General features: G+C 42.2%; 1 protein-coding gene and 1 long non-coding RNA gene across 5 annotated transcripts in view; one reads left to right on the top strand and one right to left on the bottom strand.

The window, feature by feature from the left end:
• Positions 1–4405: 4405 nt before the first annotated feature.
• LOC120539985 lies at positions 4406–6962 on the bottom strand. The gene is made up of 3 exons (XR_005635738.1): positions 6674–6962; positions 6449–6554; positions 4406–4792 (listed from the first exon to the last, which is right to left on the bottom strand). It is a non-coding gene; the product is annotated as an uncharacterized LOC120539985 (long non-coding RNA).
• Positions 6963–7309: 347 nt separating this feature from the next.
• Positions 7310–22956, top strand: part of pbx4 (pre-B-cell leukemia transcription factor 4) — a 240271-nt gene continuing 224624 nt past the window's right edge. For 2 of the 4 annotated variants that reach the window (XM_039770401.1, XM_039770399.1), the window contains exon 1: positions 7313–7917. In XM_039770401.1, coding sequence (XP_039626335.1) covers positions 7730–7917 — 188 coding nt within the window. In that variant the 5' untranslated portion in view covers positions 7313–7729. Of the gene's footprint in view, positions 7918–22956 lie in introns of all 4 variants that reach the window. The other 2 variants (XM_039770403.1, XM_039770402.1) reach the window with 2 other exon arrangements.

Here is a 22956-nt window from a genome sequence, read left to right as displayed (position 1 = left end):
CCTTCTGGAGTGTCCCCTAAATCGTTGTCACTTGATTAATTCATTCAGTCCATCTGGACATCTATGGAAAGCCCCCTCTGATCACCACTGTCTCGCCCCCACCCCTCCTTTGCTCATCTTTAAAATACCAGTAAGACTTCCATTTGTCTTCTTCTCCTTGTACCTTGGCCTACTCCTCCTCTCACCGCTGGACATTTCTCTGTATTCTTCTCCCAAATCTAAACTAAATAATAGCTTGGAAGCTCAATCACCTACTAGGGTCACTTCCGTTATTAGGGGTAGCTCTCGTTTTTTTTTTTAGGTTGTCAGACTAGAACTCCCACTAAAGTTCGTGAGGAAATTCGCACTGCAAAATGTCAAACTAAGATGGTAGCAGACAATGCAATCAGACAGCTTAGGGAGGAAAAGTCACATTTGAAATGAACGAAATTTAGATAAATGCTAAGAATCACCTTATTCAGAACAGAGAAATTGTGATAATGTGCTTGAAGTCTTTAGAAGTGGGCTAAGGATCTTGAGTCTCAAATCCAATTATTGTAATTTTCTCAAAATCAGTAATGATATAAGACACTATTCAGCAAAACCTTCTCAAGGACTCCAGTTTAGGCAAAGTTTGAAAAATCATTGATTCGCAAACAGTTCAGGATCATGGAGGACCCAAAGCTTATCCCAGCAGCACCGCTGTAGGTGCAAGGCAGGAAACAACCCTTGGCAGGCCGTCAGTCCATTGCAGGGCCTTCTCACCAATGCACCCATAGATAGGCCAATTCGGAGTCGCCATTTGACCAGAAATGCACATCGGTGGGGATGTGGAAGAAAACTGAGGCACACACATAGATGGGAAGAACAGGAAGACATCCAAGTAGAAATTTCAAACCCAGGATGGTGCATCCTTGAGGCAGCAACGCTACCCACTGTGCCTAACAGAGAGGCATGACATTAAAAGGTTGAGAATTCTTCTTGGAGATCAATAAAATATTGTCTGTAAGGATTGTTCAACAATTAATGTGTGGATAATTTGAAATTTCTAGCTTACCTTTGCATGTTTGAAACTGTGTGCAGGTTGGGTTCCACCAAGTCTAACCATTGTGTGTAAAGAGGAGTGCTCATATTTGTTCTCCTCTTATGGGCCTGAACGTGAAGCATTTTTATCACACATTGTCACTGGGGATGAAATATTAATCCATCACAAAGACGGTCCAAAAGATGACATCTTTGAAAGAAGACATTTATGGTTATCCTTTCAAGGGGGAAAGTCATAGCATTTGGTTTTTGGGGTTCAGAAGGGGTGATTGTGGTAGACAGTCTACTAGCATGGTCTACCTTTAACTCTGTGCATTCAAAGTTTTAGAAAGATAGGGAAGTGTTTCAAGAAGTGTCAACCTCATAGAAGACTCGCTGAAGTCCACCTTTGACATGACAACAAACAATGAAACACGCAAGTTTGACATCAACGATTTGTTTCAAAGATAGTTTTGTTAAACTTGACTTGCATGTATGGAATGTTATCTGATTTTGATGAAATTAATAAAATGTTGTAAAAAAAAAAAAAAAGTTTGACATCAACAGAAGAATTCACAGACCTCACTTGGAAGATTCTTCCAAATCCTCACCGCTAGCCAAGTCGAGCGTCTTCAGATTTGTACCTCTCTGGAGTTCCTAAAGAGGCCACTTGTGGGAAAACATTTGAGAATGATGACGAGGTTACTGAAGAAGTCAAAAACTGGCTGAAGGTGTTGAATTCAGACTGATACAAGGTGAGGACGCGTGTTCTTATTTCTAGTTAGCATAAGGCAATTGAAAGTGACAGAGATCACACAGAAAAATCAGGAGGTAGGCAAATACACCGACACTCTTAAAAATAAAGACGCCCGAGTGTTTCTTCAAAGTGATGCCATTGGGGAATTATTTTTGGCTCCCAAAAGAACTATACACATGAAGGCTCTAGGAAGAATCCTTTGTTTATTTAGATCCATAACAGGTTCCTTAAATAGCCATCAGTACATGATGACAGATTTGTGAAATATCAAAGGCTTCCTGTTTTTAAAAAAAGACGCTCACTGCAGACAATAACACGGCCGCAGTACAGGTGTTCTTGATCTGTTCGTATCCTGCGAGGTCGACTACCAGACATTAAAGATTTCTACTTTGTCCACATTTTAGGAACCTGGCAATAAAAACTGTCATGCATACCTTTCTGGACAACCGTCCTATCTATCTATCTATCTATCTATCTATCTATCTATCTATCTATCTATCTATCATATGGTGCCTTTTACATCTATCTTTCTATCTATCTATTATATAGTGCCTTTCCAGTCTATCTATCTATATCTATCTATCTATCTATTATATAGTGATTTTCCAATCTATCTATCTATTATATAGTGCCTTTCCAATCTATCTGTCTATCTATTATATGGTGCCTTTCACATCTATCTATCTATCTATCTATCTATCTATCTATCTATCTATCTATCTATCTATCCATGATATAGTGCCTTTCCAATCTATCTATCTATCTATAGTCATATGAAAAAGTAAGCACACTACACAAATGATTTTTTTCATATATGTGGATATTTCAAGATTTGGTCTTCATTTCAAACAGTATAAGTAAAGGTGATTTAATAAAGCAAACATCATGACATGTGCACATGTGGCAGTCCATTGTATAATTTAAATAAACATAAATACACATTTTGCATATGTAAACTGTAAGTGCCATGGTGGATGGACTGGTGTCCCGACTGAGTAAGCTGTCACCCTTAACCTTTGGATTCCTATCCCAGCTTGGACTGGGGTGGCCAAAAATTCTGAACAATTTATTCCCCCATATGAGGGGGGCAGTGCTCTGCTCTTCTGGTTTGGCTCCAATCTCGACTTCTGCAGGGTTGTCTGTTTTGAACAGCAAACCTGTTGGGGTCCTTGGTTGCTGCCAGGGAGTGCTGTTGGGAATACACTTCCCTGGCTTGGAAGTTCTGTATGACCTGGAGATGCTTCCATTATACAAGGCTGTGGCTCCAGAAATACTCCCAGGTCTATCATAAAAGGAAGTCATCTCGCTTCAAGGGTTGAGTCAAAGTCAAGAGGCAGAGGGCAAAACTGAACTGGAGGAGCCGAAGGAGACATTATGTTCATTGGAGATTGGAGTGTAAACTTTGAATACTGGAAAAAAGAAGGCATTATGAATAAAAACATGTGTTTGCACCTAGCTTGGTGTAGTTGTGTATGGGGGCTTGGTGGTGCCCCCCTGGAGGTCATAAAACGTAAAACCCCTACATTTATCGCTATACTTCAAATACCACAAATTAGAGAGGATCTTCTCTGTCTTATTTAAACCTTAATCAAAGTTTGGTTTGCTGTTTGTTGTTGAAGTGTAACTTCTCATCATGTCTAGATTGATCTCTCTGGAGCCTTCAGAAAGAATGTTATAGATGCCTGTGAGTCTGGGAAAGGATTTAAAAAGATTTCCAGACAATTGAAATCAACGATTTCTCTGTGTGGAAGCTCAGACACAAGTGGAGAAGATTTCAAACACCTGCCAACTTGTTCAGGGCCGGCTGTCCCAGCAAGTTCAGGCCAAGAGCAGAACACAAGATGCTTAAAGAAGTCTCTAAGAAACTCAGCATTTCATCGTGGGACCACCACGTAGCTCTTACCACTGCTAAAGTCAAAGTGTGACAGTCTACCATTAGAAAGAGGCTGGGCAATTAGATCTACGTGGCAGGTGTGCCTGGAGGAAACCAGAAAGAATATCAGGACAAGACTAATGGTTGCCCATCAACACCTGGGCAAAGACAGGAACAATGTGGAACAATGAGCTTTGGACAGATGAGGCAAAGATGAGCATTGATTGGCCCCAGTAGCAGAAGAAAACCAAAGATAGTATTTCACCAGAAGAAGCTGATTCCAAATGTAAAGCAGGTTGGTGGAAACATTCAGGTTTGAGGCAACAGGGTCTGGGCAGCTCACCATCATAGAATCCACTGTTAAATCTTCACAGGGTGCTTGAGGATAATGTGAGACCCTCTGTCAGAAGATTGAAACTCAATTGAAAGTGGACCTTGCGACACGATGATCACCCTAAATATACCAGTTAATCCACAAAGGGAAGGCTGAAAAGAAAGAATGTGAAGGTTCTGGAATGGCCAAGTGAAAGCCCGGGTCTGAATCCATTTGAGATGTTGTGGGGGGATTTGAAATGGGCTGTGCACGCAAGACACCCCTCAAATATCTAGCAGCTGAATAAATTCTGCTGTGAATACATATATGTAATGTCACACACGTGCGCTTAGGAGGCAGTCAACAAGCCCTGAGGTGAGTGAAATGTCACGAGATTGGTGTAGTCGTGAATAAAAAGACTTCCACAACGGAAAAATAGTTGGGGACCGTCACCGTATAATGTCCAACAGACAAAGTAAAGGAATGAATGAAAAATAGCAATCAATGTACTTAAGACAGCAATTGACACAGAAGACTACAGACATGGCGTTTTTATAAAGGAATAAAATGGCTGGCGGAAAATGATGTGGCTGGAGATGACGTCATAACTACGAGACGAATGTGACGTCATCAAGAGGAGACTGGAACTGATGATATGGCGGAAGTGATATCATCTTCAGGAGACTGAACGGGACTAATCAAGATGGAGTCAGAAGTGACGTCATCAACAGGAGCCAGGATGTGATGTCATCATTGGGAGCCAGATGAGGAAGTGATGTTGGGCGGCCATCTTGTGAACCCAGAAGTGTGTGAGGTAAGTTTGTTGGGTTACTTTTCCTTCTTTAGTCTGGTGATAAAGAGAGAGAGGCATTAGTATCGTAAATCAACCCTTCATCTCATGATATTTCACTCACCTCAGGGCTTGTTGACTGCCTCCAAAGCGCACATATGTGACAGTAGTAGTGGGGTGTTGTGCCATATTAGCCATTATTGATGCAATGAGAAGTCAACCAAAATGACACCTTTTACGGGCTAACTAAAAAGATTACAATCTGATTACATTTTGCCTGAAGAAGGGGCCTGAGCCGCCTTGAAAGCCTGCATATTGTAATCTTTTCAGTTAGCCAATAAAAGTGTCATAAACGCCTGGAACACCGACAGAGACGGACTCAGAACGTCTCAAAACACACGCTTTTATTTTATTCCTTCTTCCTCTGCACAGCACAATACAACAAGAATAATACTCATTGATACCCAGTCCTTTACTTTCTTTCTCTTCTCTTCTCTTGTTACTTCTGCCACCTCCACTCCTCTCTCGCAAGCTCTGTCCTCTGCCACCCGACTCCGGCTCCCCGAATGGAGTGAGGTGGTCCCTTTTATGTTGCACCCAGATGTACCTCCAGGTGCGCCCTGACAAACTTCCAGCAGCACTTCCTGGTGTGGCGGAAGTGCAGCCATCCATGGTTCCGGGATTGTCCACAGGGTTGAGCTTCCCAGCTCCAAATCCGTGGCCCTGATGTAATCCAGGGGGGCTTCCCTTTTGCGCCCTGGGAAAGGTATTACCCCCCCCTCCTGGTCCTTCCCTTCCCTTACTCCCTTACTTCGGTAGGGTAAGGTCCCTGGTCGTCTGCCACAACATCTTCTTATATAATACGCTATCGTGGCTGTCTGTTTGTCTGTCCAGGATTTTAAATCACCTGTAACTCGCAAACTGTTTGACTTATTGAACTGAAATTTGGTACACATATACTACGTGATGTCTACTATCCACTTTCGGGGTGATGATTGACCTCCAAGGATATTCCTCTTTTTATTTTTATTTAATTGTGCAATCAAGTCTCGGCAGCGGCCAGTAGGGCGGCCATGCGGCACATGCATACGGGCACCATTCTCATCCCTACCACCTTCACCATCACTTCCCCTACCTCTTCATATCTTAAATCATTCTTGAGGCAGATTGAAGAGTTAAGTGCCAGCTGAAGTGAAAAATTAAAGAAAATGTACTAAGTAATTGCAACACAAGCACTGATTTATCAGTTTTAACACAAAAAGATGCCGACGAAAGAAGAGAAGAAGCGGGCCGCTAGGGTAGAGAAAAGAAGAGCTGCTCAGGAAACAGCATTGCAGTGCACTGTTACTGGTATATAATAAAATATTAATAATAGAGGTTGTTGGGCGCCAAAATCTTTTAAGTGCTTAGGGGCTCTGAAGGTCGTATTCTGGCCCTAGACCCTGTCTTGGCACAAGTGGTACAATCACATACAACCCGACACTTAATATTATTTACTATTTTGGCTTTCAACATTTGAGATACAGTTGGTTGCATTTCTTTTGTTTTTCCCAGTTGGAGCACAGACAGGTGTAGTGACTTGCTCGTGGTCACAAGGTGTCAATAACAAAATTTGAACCCACAACTTCAAGGTTTGAAGTCCAAAGCCTTCACTACTAAACTGCACTACCTTTTCACAGTTAGGTAGCAGTAGGAAGAAAACAGAGTACACACCTGCTATCGCCTGGGCCAGAATTCAGATCCAGGACTATGGAGCTCTGAGGCAGCTTCACTAACCAGCATTATTATTTCAAGCTACCCAGTTTGGAATTCATATTTTCTAAAAAAACAAAAAAAAAAACACTCAATTACATTTTCATCATCCAAAGAAGACGGTCCAGTACTGATTTGATTGTTTAGTTGGACAACATTTATTAATTATTATCTTTAAAAAAGAACCTTTAACGTAGTTCGTTTTCAGAACTGGGTGTGTAGCGCCCGCTTGCGGGTGCGCGCACGTCTAGTCCTTTTGCTCATCGAGTACGCGCACGCGCTGTCGCCGAAGTGGGCCGGTAGCGAAGAGGAGGAGGAGGAGGGGGAAGGATGAAGGAAGGAAGCGGAGCTTGAGCTGGCCCCGGGATAGAAGCCTCCTCTGTGATTCTCTTCAGTCCGCGTGGAGGAGATTGAAAACACGCAAGAGCAGAAGAGTCGTCACCGCTGCGCACACGGGCTCGGCCGGGCGGCTATTTTTTTCCCTCTCTCTCTCGGTTTTTAATAAATAGAGGGGAAAATATCAACAACTCTCGCTGCTTTCTATTTTTGCTGAAGTGAGAGCAAAATAAAAGAGACCGCCAAAAAGCCCCGAATCGGTTATTTGTGCAGAATAGGGCTTTTTTTTTCTTCTTCGTCTTGCAAGATTTGTCGCCCTCTTCTTGCCACGGACGCTCGCTTTATTCCAATGCCTTTCGCTTCATAAATCTCGTTCCTAATTGGGATTATATCGCTGTGTTTTTTTTTTCTTTTTAATTTGAACCGTGTGCTCCGTATATGCAGTTTTTCATTTTGTAAATCTAGGATTTTTTTTTGCTAGCACGTTGTGTGTATGTGTTTTTATTTTTATTTTATTTTTTTACTTTGTTTTTTCTCAAAGCTTTTGTCTTCTTAGTACATCATTTTATTTTGGGGAAAATCTTTATGTCCTTTTGTACGTTTTTTGTTTGTTTTTTTTTACTAGTAAACAGAAGCCACCAGTCGAGCCCTCGTAGATTTATTTTTTCTGCTTCTTCCAGATTCATTCATTTACTTTGATCTTACGGGGGACTATTTTATGTTTGCTAGCACAGCGCTGTTTTTTATTTTCATTTAGTTTTATTTTCGGCACAAGTACGGTGGAAGAGCCGCGGAGTGCTTTCGCTGAGCGCTGCCTTTTCGCGGCGGTGCTTGCCCACATTGTGAGCCTCGCTCTTCCCGGCCCGATCTCGCCGTTTTTTCTTTCTCCGCTCTTGTGCGAGCGACATGGATGAGCAGTCCCGGATGCTGGCGGGTCTTGGCGGCTTGGGGGCATTGAACCAGCCCGACGGAGGCGATCCGGATTCGGTTCGTAAACAGCAGCAGCAGCTTGGTCAACCTCAGCAAGACATCGGGGACATTCTGCAACAGATCATGGCCATCACGGACGAGAGTCTGGACGAGGCACAAGCCAGGTAAGACGAGACGCCTGAGCCGCTTTGATTCAGGGCAGCATTCCTTAGGACCCCCTTAACCCCAGTCCACCAGCACCCCCTCCTCCCCCCAAAAAAAACAATACTTCAAAATTGAAGTGCATTCAGCAGCAAAAAGTTGAACTGTCTGAGGGTTAGAATTAAATGAGCTAGTTTTGGGGGGGTTAAGGTGTTCGACTTGTTTTAACTTGACCTCCCAACTATTTTGATGTAGGGACGAACTTTATTTATTTTTACAAAGTACGTCCTCTCGGGTTTTACTCGCGGCTGATGTCCCAGCCATTGATAAGAATTTGTGTTCACTTATTGAGTAACTCGTACAGACGGCGCCTGCTCCATACATTTTATTTTTGGGGTTTTGTTTCTTCTACTTGTTAACTTGCACGTTGAGATGCAGGACAAACATCTGCTGGATGCGCTTCGTTTTTTCCACTCGCTGCCCGTCTCATTTGTTCCACTCCTTCCTCGTCTTGCTGGTGCGCAGCCTTTCGTATGAAAGCCCCCCCCCCCACACACACCACTCAACAATGGGGACCCGGCAGCCGCTTTCAGCACTTTTAGGGCTCATGGCATCGCCCACCTTAAACGCAGATATTCCAGATTTGAATCCTTACATTTACGGGGTGCTTCTTTAAAAAAAAAAATGCGGAATAAACCGTCATGGAGGACCGAGACTGAAGTTTGCAATCTGGAGGGCGTTATGTAGCCCCCTTCGCCCATCATGAGGTTAACCCCTTCATTTTACATTTAGTTGTCTTTACTCGTATGAAATTAAAAAAAAAAAAAAATTAGAAAACACCCAAACTGAACAATTAAGAAATAAAGGCAGGCCCGTACAGTTGTGTACACTGTGCTCGAATAATGTTATTAAAATTGTTTTAGTTGCCCGCGACGAAATAGTTGCTGCTTTTCTACTTTCCAAATTGAAATTGTCGTTTGTTAAATCGCTGAATGGCGGGCTCGCCGCGTCCCCCCTGTTGTCGTGTGTGTTCACACCGAGCCGAATCTGAAACTCTAAAATCGATGCTTTTTATTTTATTTCCAGCACTTTTAGCTCCTCCAGTAAAGAAGTGAGGTTGGCACTTGGGGAGTGATGACGGAAATCGAGACACCTTGTTTTTACTGCATTTATTAATATTGCAGCTGATCTATAATAATACACGTCACCAGTAAATAACGTTTTGTGTCTTACAAATTTCATTATTAGTTTTTTTTTAAATTATTTTTAATACCCGGGGCTTAAAGAGGTGATAAGGAAGGAAGGAAGTCATTTTAGTTCATTGTTTTGCTGCTTTTTTTTAATGTCGTGTCTATCTGGGATGTGTGGGGCACATTTTACAACACTTGCTGCTGCTGTTTTAACACATTTTACTTATTAAAGGACTGCTGTGGGTTTGTAAAGAGTGCTGCTCTATGAATTACTTTTTATTTGTCACAAATTTTATTTGATTAGAAATTTGCACTACAGAGCAGAGTTTCCAAATGTTACTTACATGTAAATAGTTGTAATGTGTTATTTATCAGGAGTAGCAGGCAATAGTTATGCATAGATTTAAAAGATTTTTTTTTTTTCATAAATTAGAGGTATGGAACTAACATTTGAACAATTTTGTACTCATTTTACTGTTCCTTAATAATTAAAAAGTAAAAATCAAGTTGGTGAGGTTTAAAGGAATCCACAGCTTAATTCCCCGACTGGACTTTTGTGTTCAAAAGATGATTTTTTTTTTTTTGTCGTCTTCTCACATTTTAAATTCCAACGGGAGACTTTTAAACTCCGATTTCCGCGTATCGAGACCTGTAACCGAGTGTCAGTCTGAGGAGGGAGAGCGCTGGGTGACAAGTCACAGATAAAAGAGTAAAGAGTTTATTGCATTTCAGAGAACGCAAAACTCCGCTCAGTTAAAACAAAGAGGTGTGTGGAGCGAAATGTTTTAGAGATTAAATTTGTTAGTGAGCTTCAGGGATGAGAACAGTGCAACAACGGACCCCTCGCAGCGCCCACTCCGGGCCCTGCGTATGGAGCAGAATGTCCAACAGTCTCGTGTCGTCGCCTTGTTGCTTTCGGCTGAATTCTTGGTGCCTTGTGGAGCTCCTTTGTCATGGAGTTTAACATTCAAGAAGAGGCGCCGAGTGAAATATTGTGCCTGAACCATTGAAACTTGCATTTTATTTTTATATTGTGTAGAATCGAGAGGGTAAAAAGTGGTGCTTTGGAATATTTTGTGAAGTATCGGCCGGCATTGGGGGCTCGTCTGCCATTTGATCTTGATACACGTTTTTTGTATTTGTGGGAATGTCTGAACATTTCATGGACGGCTTTGTGTTTCCCTGATTTCAAGTATACTCGCGTAATTCAGTTTGTTGAGGCAGCACGTGTGGGCCATTCTTCTGGACTCCTCCACCGGGGTTTGGGGAGCGGGACCACCATCATCATCATCATCATCATCATCATCTGTGTTGTTAAAGTGTCGTATTGTCTTGTAGGGGTAGGCAGGTGGAAGAAATTCTTGCATCCGCATCCACAACATTTCGAAAACGGTGATGTGCTGAAGATGGAAACAAACTGGCGAAGGAGAAACTTTTGGGAACAAACCGATAACTAAAATAATCGATGCACCCGTCCTGGTGGCTCTGCACCCTGCGACTAACCGAAGGGTGGATATGAGGGGTCATCGGCCACGCTGCACGTTTATCAGTCGGCTCCGAAAGGCTGCGCGCACTTTGAAGTATTTAAATTATTTACTATGTGATGATTACAAATTCTTTTTAATTTGATTTTGTGGTGGAAAACGTGCAGTGAATTTAATAGAAAAAAAAAAAAAACACAAGGCAAGCGTTGATGATGCCATTCCTTCAAATCGATGATCAAATTGACGAAATATCATTTATTATGAATTCGTCAAATGGGGAAGCTTGTAGAAATCTTTTTTTCCTGCTGTGATCCTTTAAGTGGACAGAACAGGGTGACATTTTAACATTGTATTGTATGACTGGGACTGCTGGATGGCACTTTTTGTTTTTTGTATTCGCAAGTATAATTCAAAGTAATATTTTTTTTTATAAGGTTCAATTTATTTAGATTAATGAAATCCCCCTTGAAAAGCTCCAATATGATTTTCCTGGATATTTTTTTGTTGTTTCTTCCATAAAGCATCATTACACCCCCCCGAATATACGTCGTCGCAGATCTGGAGGTAATGCGTACTTAGCAGAATACAAATCTGCCATGCCTGTTACGGTATTTTGGAGACGACCCCGCTCTGCTTTATTTTGACGGCGTGTTTTACTGCGTTAATAGTTCTTTTTAAAGCCCTTCGCGGGAGCGCATTCATTCCAGTTCTCCCCAAACCGCTTCAGTACACAAAAATACAAAATCGTAATCCTGTCTGAAAGATTCCCCAAGCCGTGCTCCCAATATTGCTGTTCAAATCGCGCACGTTATATTAATTCATATTTGCCGTTGCTTAAGTGGTTTATTTCAAGTTGATGTAAGACGTGCAAGTCTGCACCTTTGGCTTCGTGGGTCTGTGCTTAGTTTCCAAGCTACGCCTGCCCTAAAAAGCGTTTTAGAAAGGATTGAGGGAGAAGGCGGATGGTTGAAAACAATATGATCAGAACCCCCTTTTTTTTTGGTGTCTTTCATGCCGTATGTCATGTCCTGAATGTTCGATGTAAGACCCCAGTTGTTTTAACTCCTTCCTGTAAAATGGAGAAGCCCCACAATACCTAGAAAGCACCGTAAGCCCATGCCGGGCCTGTTTTCTGACCAGTTTCCAGCCCTGTGTTGCGTTTCCCTATTTTATTTTAAGGTACAGGGCAAGGTAAAAAAAATAAAATAATACAAAGTAAAGTTAAATTGGGAAGAGCATTGAGCCTCCTTGCTATGTCACATCCGTCACTTCTTCTACGCCATGCGTTTTCTCTCACAGCTGGATGCCACCATTCTAATTTTCCAAAAGGCTCTTAACGCCTTCCATTGTTTCTAATGGCTGCATCCTTGTGTCACTTAACTTACAGCGCCTTGTCCCTAACCTCCGCCAGACCCCTGTCTGAAATTAAAAAGGCAATCCCACCGTCCTGCCCGGTCGTTCTCGCTCTCCTGCGTTTTATTTATTTATTTTTTTCTTCCACGTTGATGAGATGTCCCTCATTTTTGTGCGTGTGATTGCGTTTCTGCTCTTTTTTTAAGGTGGAGTTTTTCTGTTTGTGTTTGCTGCGGCTTGAGATCCATTGATTAGTTTGTCACCTCAAAGCTCCGACTTCCCAGGGTTGCTTTCTTTTACCACCACACAGTTTTCTTTACAGGGGGTTTGGGTAATTAGCATGGAAGTGTGAAATGATTCCTTAATCCTGGTCACACTTTAAAGACCAAATGGTCACACGTAAAACACACACACACTCACACAGACATGAAGAGAAGCCCCCATCTGCACGCATTTAGAGAGGACCCGTGAAGTGTTCTGCAGCCAAAAACTTGGTGGGCACTCGTAATGACCCTCTTGGCAGGCGCATTAACTGATTTTTTTTTTTCTTGTTTGATTGTCTGTCTAAAGTAATATTTTTTTGGCAGCAGTATTTTTAACCTCCTTTGTAGAAATAAGAACAATGAAACAAAATGCAAACAAAGTTTTCAGTTTGGTGAAAGGTGGCATTTGACGGCCTGTGGGCTGCCTATTCTTTGCCTTTTGCCCGAATCCTGCAGGCTGCCCAGCATTTCCTTTAAACGGCCTTTAATTAAACTGAATTAGAACGTGAGCTCCGAAGTCACAGGGAGGTGACGCTCATTAAGGCGACATGTTGCCTGTTTATTAATCCTTAAACTAACACGACTCCTCCGCCTTATCAAAGGGTTGGACTGAAGGAGACGGCCCTGTAAACTGAAAACTGAATGAAGTCGCCTTTTTAATTGCCACGTTTAAAATAACTTTGTGCCTGAAGGTATCGGTCTAGTGTGCGGTTAAATGTTCTGTTCTGATGTGACCTTTTCGCTCGTGTTAAGACGTCCCAAAATCGGAGAGACGAGTCTTCATTGAATGGATTTTTTACTCTGCAGAAGTTGTCCTGATGCGTTTCCGCTTCATTATATGTTCTGTATCTGCCACCAAGGCTTCAGATGTGACACACTTTTATAGAAAATCTCTTCAGACCATAGTATTAAAAAGAAATAAATTGTTGTGGTAGAGTGTGTAATTTTTATTTTTTTATGTTGATAAAAAGCGTGTGGTTCATGTAATTTAATGCACAGATCAACTGCAGTACTCAATTTAAATTTAAGAATGCAGTAATAGACGTGCAGACGTTTAAACCTATTTGAGCAGTTTGTATGCAGTTTTAAAAATATCGCACTTCACAGCATTTCTGTGAATCAATGCGCTGTAGATAAAAATAATTAACATGAAAGTTAGTAACGTCAGCCAGCCAGTTGTCAGTCCGTCATCATGAGGCTGTTATTCCCATTCTGCTTTTCCAATGGACATAAAGCAGGAACTAACCCCGCGTTGAGCCTCCGCCCCACTGAACTTGTGGAGTGAAGACGACATGGGACACCAGAATGACGGCGTTTCATGTCCAGCGAGCAAGAAGAGGCTCTGAAATATTAACAATTAATGAACCGAGAGACTGGGGCCTTACTGTACACAGCAGAGCAGTTCAGAGTCACCAGTCAGCCTTTGGGGTGTGGAAAGAAACTCGATTACCCAGCATTCTCTGCTTCTTTTTAAATTCATGCGAGTGCGAAGGGTGGTGCTCATTGACCTTTATATACAATTATTTATATGTACCCAGCATACAAAGAAGGAAAAAAGTACAGAAAGGATTTTTTACAGTTCTTAATCTTTGCCAAGTACAAATCCTTAAAAATATCGAATTAGTAAAGTTACGTTTTTGTATAGTGCTTTTTGAATTACTAATGCATCTTTAAATTGTGTGTATGTATGTGTGTGTACAGGGTGGTCCAAATCTAATTATGCAGATCCAGATCATCTGGTTGACTTTGATTTACGTGGGGACGATTCCAGTTCGGTGCAAAGACGATTCTTCATGTCGTCAGTTTGCACACTTCTCGATGGTCCGGGATTTTTCGGGTGATTTTCTATGTAATAAACCTAATAAGTTATAGCGTAATGAAAATTGCATAATTAGATCTGGACCACCCTATATGCAGTATGTGTCTATCTATATGTTTGTGTTTGTGTGTATGTATACCGTATATACTCACGTGTAAGTCAGGTCTTGAAACCTGAAAAATCGATCATAAACCCCGACTTATATGCCCGTTCAAAAATGTGACTCTTACATTTTTTATTTTACGTCTTCTTGCCTCCTCCAATCTCGCACCAGTTTCTCAGACGCATCGAATTTTGTTGCAGCAGCGCAGTTACCAATTTCTTTCACCACTAATTTAAAACCAGCTTCATATTTTCTTCTGATTGAACGCTCCATCGTAGATAAGGGATGCTCGTACAATAAAGATGTATGAGGGTGTAAGATACACAAAACAGTGCAAACGTTGCTTCGGAATAGTTCGGGTATTACCGTTTTGTCACGTAGGCTCAATACATAAAAAATAAAAAAGGCTGTGTGCGCCGTGGTGACTCTGTCAGTGGGCGTTAGCATATCATAATCTCTTGGACCAATAGTGTGAGTTTTCCAAATTCGACTTAAATGACCAACGTTATAAAATACCCGAAATTATACGGTATAATCCAGTCCCGACTTATCCGCGAGAGAACTTATCCACGAGTATATACGGTATATATAATGTGTGTGTGTATATACTGTAGGACCGATGATGGTGTTATGCCAAGATGGAAGGTGCCAGCAGAAACTGGAGGCCAGAAGCCCAGTTCCACCCTCCATACCAAGGCAAATTTCTCCTTGGGGACAAATAAAGTTCTGTCTGTGTTAGGTGGCACACAGGGACTCGTGACAGGACTGCACTTTTGGACTCCACTTCCCATGAACCCCTTCAGGTGTCTGAGTTGAGGCAGCTCCAGTGGGCCACTGAATGGAATGGCTCCTGGCTGTCCATCCCCTGGCACCTTCTATCTTGGCAAGTGGTCATGCCATTGTCCAGCCGGGATGCTAGTCTGTCTTTCATGGCACTCGCAATACGCACACACATTTAAAAGTAAAACAGAAGTTCTCAAAACTGCTTAAAGGGAAACTCCATTGATTCCTTTTGTTGTGCGACAGAACTGTTGACCAACAAAGGAAGGGGGAGAGGCTGGTCTTCAGTTTAAAAGCAAGACCCCTCATGAAGGATCTTTCTGTTTGTGGAGTTATTTAATTAACAGTCTATTAGAAAGAAAAAAAAAAGTACATGCGTATTGCAAGTTGTGAGCAAACGACTGGATGACTTGATGTGTCACTTAAGCGATACGAGTAACGTGAGATTATTTCGTGGACATCTTTGGTACCGTTGGTCACCATTGGTGCCATACTGTGTGTCTTCCTCCATGAAATTTGAGATTAAAATGTTTTCTTGGCTACCACTACCAACTACATGTAAGTAACTTATTAATAAAAAAAATATATCTATTAATCTCATTTTTGGATCTCTTTAATCCAGTTTACGGAGGTCAGGGCCTTTGTTTGACTTTGCTTTATCAAGTGCATACAATAATATAAATTACGTGCTTACAATGAGAGTAGAATGAAAAATACAGGCAATGTAAACTGGTGGCTGAGTTACTGGAATTGAAACTCCAGGGTTGCCGGTGTAATCCTTACCTCCACCTATCAACTGCTCGTGCTGTTTTTGTGAAAAAATCAAATATATATACAAAGAAATGAGCTGCATAGGTGTACAGTACAGAAAGGTGCTCTGTGAAGTGAAGGCCGTTGGGTATTCTGGATGTCGTCTGTGCAGGATTGGCACCTTTTCGCCATGTCTCCGTTGGATTTGCCTCGGCTGTTCTGCTTTCCTCCCGCATTCCCACAGACATGCTTGACAAGTCCAAGTAAATCCATTTTGTGTGTGGCGGTCTCTGCAAGTGCACTCTGTGAAATATGCTTCCCACAAATGCATTCTGCTATAAACGTGTGAAAATGGACGGCCCTCTGCCCGATACTTGACATAATGCATGTTTCACAAGAGGCGAGTAATTCCGCTTTGCTGTGGTATCTCGGCCGATGTTGGTAATGACGAGCACTTGCTCTTCAGGTTGCTTGCCGCCATCCTTTTTGACATCTTGAATTCTGTTTTCACTCTTCACAGTTTACACTGCCGTGCAGATTTTTTTCCGTTTTGATCCTTGTTTGAAAAGATCCACAATGCACTTGGCTGCGTGCTGCCTTTGTACTTTGCTTCCCAATAAATTGATGATGATGGCGTTTGAAGAGAACGAGTCACAACCCTTGGATTCCCATACCACCCGCCACTACCAGTTTACCTGTGTGACAACAATGTCAAAACTTGAATCATTTTTTAAATAATAATGGGAAAAAAAATGAACTTAATTTTTGACTATTTGGGTTGCTCTTGTTCTTGCCTATTGTTACCTAAAATAAAAATACTATTTTCATTTACAATACGCAGTCTATAAAATGTGTTGGTGTAAATATTGTGGATACTGAGGCCTAACCAATACCATCCATCCATCCATTATCCAATCCCCTATATCCTAACTACAGGGTCACAGGGGTCTGCTGGAGCCAATCCCAGCCAACACAGGGCACAAGGCAGGAAACAAACCCCAGGCCGGGCGCCAGCCCACCGCAGCCTAACCAATACCAATAATGTTTATTGGTGCTGAGACAGATTGGTGCTGGAAGAGAGGTGTGCCTGAGTGTGGATCCCAATGCCCCAGTGCAGTGACGGGGACACGGTGCTGTAAAAATGGCGCCGTCCTTCGGATGAGACATAAAACTGAAGTCCTGTCTCTCAGTGGTCATTAAATATCCCTGGGCATCCTTCATAAAAAGAGCACGTTGTATCCCGACACCCAAGCTAACTTGCCCACCTAACCCTCATCATTCTGGCCTCCTAATCACCCCCTGTGTTTAACTGACTGTCTCTCAAATGTGGCGAGCGTACAAAAATAAAAGAAAAAATGGCTGCGGTCACATGGGGTGGATGTTACACAATGGTGGTGGTTCAGGTGGCTCCCTTTTCCCTACATAAAGCGCTTTGAGTAATAATAATAATAATTCTTTGCATTTATGTAGTGCTTTTCTCTCTACTCGAAGCGCTCAGCAGTTGTAGGTTAAGAGCCTCGCTCAAGGGCCCAACAGAGCAGAGTCCCTTTTGGCATTTACGGGATTCAAACCGGCAACCTTCCGATTGGCAGTGCAGATCCCTAACCTCAGAGCCACCACCACTTTTTTTTGAGTATTGAGAAATGCGCCATATAAATGTAAATTATTATTATTACTAAGGAGTTTTAATTGTTTTTATGAAATTTGTCGGCAGTTTTTAAAACATTGTAAAGCTGGATGCTCTGCCCTCGTAAATTTAGTGGTGAATATCACTCAAGAAAAGGATTTGACAGCGACCAATGCAAGTTACTTTTTAGTCTGTAAATGAGCATCCACTCTCATCAGAAGGTTTGCTGTTATTACCGGCTGTACGTTTTCCTGCTAAGCAGCTCATTTTTTTACAACTTGCAGTCCTGTAGGGACATTGTTGTCAATACCATAAAACACAACTGTCCAGATCCCAGCGCAGATCCTGGAAGGTTGCCGGTTCAAATCCCGTTACTACGCCTACTCCATTGGGCCCGTAAGCAAAGGCCCTAACCCTGAACATTGCTCTAAGGGTGGCGTACAATGGCAGATTCTGTGTTTTGACCTCACAAAGGTTATGTGAACAGAAAGTTTCCCCTCAAGGGTTAATAAAGTGTGTCCAAAAAAATAAAAAAAACAAACTTGGGCTGATTTTGAGGGTACTGGGAGCGCCCCCTGTTGAGAGGACTATGTAACAACAATTTCTAAAATGATCATAATTGCATGGGACGTTCTTCTGGGTGTGTATTCTTGTTTTCCCTGTCCCTTATTTTTGCATAATGTATGTGTGATATATGATTTCTATTTCGGTAGATATTGGTGGCATACCTATTAAGGCCTACGTTCTTTTAGAACTAATAGATAAAGAACTTGCGAGAAATCCAAAATCTCCACCAATGGTAGCATTTTTGGTAGCTGAAAATCATTAAATGTTTTTAGGCAGTGCTGTATAGGATTGTCTTTTGAAGTATTAAATTGATAACCAGCCTGAAATTGTAAGCTTTGGCTGATAAGTACGCTGCGTACGGTATTCACACTCTTGGACTGAGCAGTTGGGCGTCTCTTCAGAGGTGCCGATTCTGCACTTACTGCCTGGCCACCCTGCACTGATGTGCCTCAGATAACATGGCTGCCATGACGTCTGTTGGAATTGTATTTTCGTTCGGTTTTCCACCAGGCAGTTTTGTTCGTTTCGGTAGGTGTTGGTTTTATCCTCTCAGCCCTCCATTCTTATTTATAAAATTATAAAATGTAATAGGAGAAATTAAGTATTTTTTTTTATTATTTACCAGTCGTGGATAGTATCAACAAATACCTCGCCATTAGCATAAAACAGACAGACAGACACTTTATTTGACCCCGGGGGAAATTTGTCTTTTTACAGGAGCTCTAAATAAATAAGTAGCTAGATAAATAATTAAATAAATAAACAGCATCCTTTAAACCAGTTAATCCATTTGAGGGTTACGGGGGCCAGAGCCTTTCCCGATAGCACTGGCTGCAAGGCCGGAAACCATTTTGGTGCCAGTCCGTTGCAAGACCCAAACCTACACTTGCAGGGGGCCGATTTCCAATCTCATTATCGACATAAGCAGCACCTCTTTGAGGATGCATGAGAAGACTTGGAACTTCCAAAAGAAGCCCACTTAGGGAATGGGGAGAAGATGCAAACTTCAGATAGGCAGCAGGGCACAGAATCCAAATGCTGGATGTGGCAGCATGACCCTGTGTGCCAAGGTGCCAATTTTAATAAAATTGATTCAGGATCCCATCTGGCACTCTGGTGTTCTCACATTGCCATTGTAGCTTGTCTTCTAGTTTATCAGCTGTGTGGAGACTCGAAGGACACCTTCATCCACTTAGTTTACCTGAGCAGAAGTACACGAGTGCACGACGGGAAGCACTTGGTGGAATAGTTCAGGAGCAGTGCCATCTTGCTTTTGTATCTGTGGCAATGTCGTGTGCACAAAGGGTACGGACTACCAATCAAGTCTATGTGAAGATCTGGATTGCCGTCTAAGCACCCATTTTTCTTGACTTCTTGAAAGTCTGCATTCTGCTTTTTGAGTACCTGGTGACTCTCTGAATCCACTTTGGGGTTGCAATGTTTCCGCAATTTGACAAACAGATGGAGCTAAGCTGTCGTGAACGAGGTAGTCAAAAATTATCCCAACATTTGCATACTGCATGGAAAAGATGACGTTGACCATTTAGTTGTGGTCTATCGGTAGAAAAGTCTACAATTTCTACTACCCATCCGAATGATGTATCTGTCACATAAAATGTGAACATCATTTAGAAAACGTGGAACAGTTTTTATTTTCAGAAGATGTAGCATACACAGCTATAGAGAATGTGGTTATTGTGTAGATCACGGGCGTCAAACTCTGGTCCTGGTGGGCCGCAGTGACTGCAGGTTTTCATTCTAACCATCTTCTTCATTAGTGGCCGGTTTTTGCTGCTAATTAACTTCTTTTGTCTTAGTTTTAATTAACTTTACTCTGGCCCCTTAGTTCAGGGGTTGCCAGCTCCAGTCCTGGAGGACCACCGTGGCTGCAGGTTTTCATTCTAACCCTTTTCTTAATGAGTGATCTGTTTTTGCTGTTAATTAACTTCTTTTGAACTAATTTTAATTGACTAGCTCGCGAGGCCTCAGACCCCTTAATTTTTTTTTTTTTTCTTAGCAGCCAAACAATGAGATACAAAATGAGCCAAAACAACTGGTGACCATCATACAATATCTGAAAATAAAGAAAGATGAAAGTCTCAGGAATGTCAATCTGTTCACGTCCCCAAAACATTTGAACAGGGCTCTTAGAAAGAGAACATCAACAATTTCGGAAAAGTTTGCTAATTCACCACGAGAGCAGCAACAAGTCATGGAATTAAAGAACGAGTAATTAACGACAAGAATCGGCGCCTAATTAAGCAGCTGGTTGGAGTTTGAGGCCCTGACTTAGTTGATCTTCTCTTGGCTCACTCGCTTCACATTTCATTTCTGTTTGGGTGCCATTTAAGGAAAGAAATTAAGCAATTAAGAGGAACGAAGAAATTCAGGGGAACAAATCTTAAAAAAGCAATTCAATTAAAATGAATTCAGAAGAAGTTAATTAGCAACACAGACAGGGCACTTATTTTAAAAAAAGGGTTAGAATGAAAACCTGCAGCCACGGTGGTCCTCCAGGACCGGACTTGGCAAACCCTACCCTTGTTGTCTCTTTTTCCTTAGTTAGCAGCCAAACCATAATGTGACACAAAACACATGACCAACTCACCTGTGTCCATCACGCAATATCTAAAAAATAAAGAAAGGTGAAGGTCTCAGTAAGGTTGATCTCTCAGGTCACCAAAACATCTTGATGGTGTTCAACAACAACAAAAACAAAAAAAAACAGAAAAATCAACAGCTTTGGAAATGTCTGCTACAGCAAAATGAGAGCAGCGACAAGCCATGGAATTAAATAACGGGTTTACTTAATGGCTAGAATCAGCCAGAAAACTGGTTGGAGTGAAATTGGTTGGTGTTTGAAATCCCAGTTTAGCTGGTCATCTGTCGGCTCGTTTCACGTCTCATTTCTGTTTGGCTTTCATTTAATGAAGAAACGAATCAATTGAGAGGACTGAATGAGTTAATTAGCAGTGAAAAAACTGGTCACTGATTAGGAAAAGGGTTAGAATGAAAACCTGTAACCACTGCGGCCCTCCAGGCCCAGACTTTGACACCCCTGGTGTACAGGGTGGTCCAGATCTAATTATGCAGATCCAGATCGTCTGGATGACTTTGATTTATGCGGGGACGATTCCAGTTTAGTGCAAAGACGATTCTTCATGTCGTCAGTTCGCACACTTCTTGATGGTCTGGGATTTTTCTATGTAATAAACTTAATAAGTTATAACGTAATGAAAATTGCATAATTAGATCTGGACCACCACTATAGATTATAGACACCCTGGAATATGACCTGGGGCTACAAACAGAGTGTCCTTGTCTCTCTTTCACACTTTTAGATATATTTATATATGGTCATTAATTGCACACATTGGGTGGCATCCCTGCCAAGATGGCAGCCTGTCCATTACCTGGCTTGGTGGCCAAGAGAAGACCGTAGACTTCCTGTCTTTGTCATAAAGTTGGCAGGAGGAGCCAACAATTTGTGGTGGGTGTCAGCATCTTGACGTGGGTGGATAAAAGACCCTTACCTGGTCAGGAGGACAACATAATGGAGTGATTGGGGAGGACTTCCTTACCCTAGACTAGTGTTTTTCAAGCAGTATGCTGCAGTACAGTGATGTGCTGTTGGAGCTGCCCATGTGTGGCATGGAAAATAATAGTGTAGTGCACCTGTGCCTGGACCTGAGAGGGAGAAGGTCCTCTGGTGGTTGAGTCCTGTCTGACAGAACTACCTGAAGAAGCTGGCATAAAAGCAGCTCCATTATTTGCTATGTGGCAGACACAACGCTTGGAGCACTTCAGACGTGTCTCCTGGCTGCAAGAGTCCATCTGACTGGGTGTGTGGTCACCAGTGGGTCTCACAGGGTCAATGGAAAGTGGGCACACAAGGTGCCTCTGAGGCAGAGATAGGCAGACTAAAGGGCGAAGCAGCTGGGAGATGTGCCGAACCTGCACACTAAACTCTGTATCTTGTCATCATTGATCTCGGAGCTGCTTTTTTATTGGCTCCTCTGGTACCTCCGCCACTTCGGACAGTTGAGTGGGTGTATGAGATATAAAATGGTGGTGGTTAGTAGAATAGCAGTGTGCCCTTTTTTTTTTTTTTTTGGTTTTCTGGTGCCACACCAGAATAAAAGGTTGGGGAAACACTGCACTAGATGGCAGCATCCCTGAGCCTTAGTGCCCAAATTGACTCCTGCAGGACATGCTGGGAACTAAAGTGCTGTGGTGTAGCAAGTTGGTGCTGGCAGGGATTTATGATCCCTGCTTTCAGGGAGTTCCACTTGAACCCAAAAGTACCTCCAACTGCATAAGCCCTAGTACCGGAGGTACTTCCAGGTCTTGAATAAAAATAGTTGTTCTGCCTCACCTCACGATGTTACAGTGATATTTAGTATCCTTTATTTGTCATATACTGTACAATTTCTTATATTAGGAAATAGCTGTCCCCTGTGGCTCCACCCGCGTAGTAGTGAAACAGGACAAACTTTAAAAATCAATAAACAAACCGGTATCGCTAGCTAAGCAGAGGCAAGGTACACTCCAATATGTGGCCAGAGGTAAAGTGATTCGAACGGAGACTGGCGCGTGAGTGAGGAGAGCCCCGTCCGACTCCCCTCTCCTGAGGTCACGCTTCCCCCTCACCTCGTCCCTGTCTCGGATTAGCACGAATATATCGCTCCTGCAAGTGAACTATGATACTTGGTGCGATGAGAGCAGTCACAATCAACCAGAATGTTAAAGCAAATTATAGAAAAAAAAACCACATCTAAATCTGTTTAGTAGCTCTCATGTGAAAAGCAGACAGATGTTAAAGATATATCTATCTCTATAGTGATATATAGATATATCTGTATAGAGGGAGAGACAGAGTGAGAGATCTCTCTATTATAAAAGGAAATCCTGGGACAAGACGTTCTCGGAGATAATTTCAACTCCCACGAGAGATGATTTTAGGTCTCGCGAGACGAGACTTTTGGCTAAGAAACAGAAATTATTACTCTGTGAAATAACGGAACAGCGAAAAGAGATCGGAAATATGGACATAAGTGATGATGACATCGTTTGGCTTTAAACTTTAATCGGTGACTTGTAGATTGTCTAATTCGTGTTGCCACCAG

The sequence above is a fragment of the Polypterus senegalus genome, chromosome 12 (genome assembly GCF_016835505.1).
Source record: "Polypterus senegalus isolate Bchr_013 chromosome 12, ASM1683550v1, whole genome shotgun sequence".
Classification (NCBI taxonomy): Eukaryota; Metazoa; Chordata; class Cladistia; order Polypteriformes; family Polypteridae; genus Polypterus; species Polypterus senegalus.
Note: the sequence above shows the minus strand (reverse complement) of the source record. Positions and strands in the feature narration are given on the sequence as shown.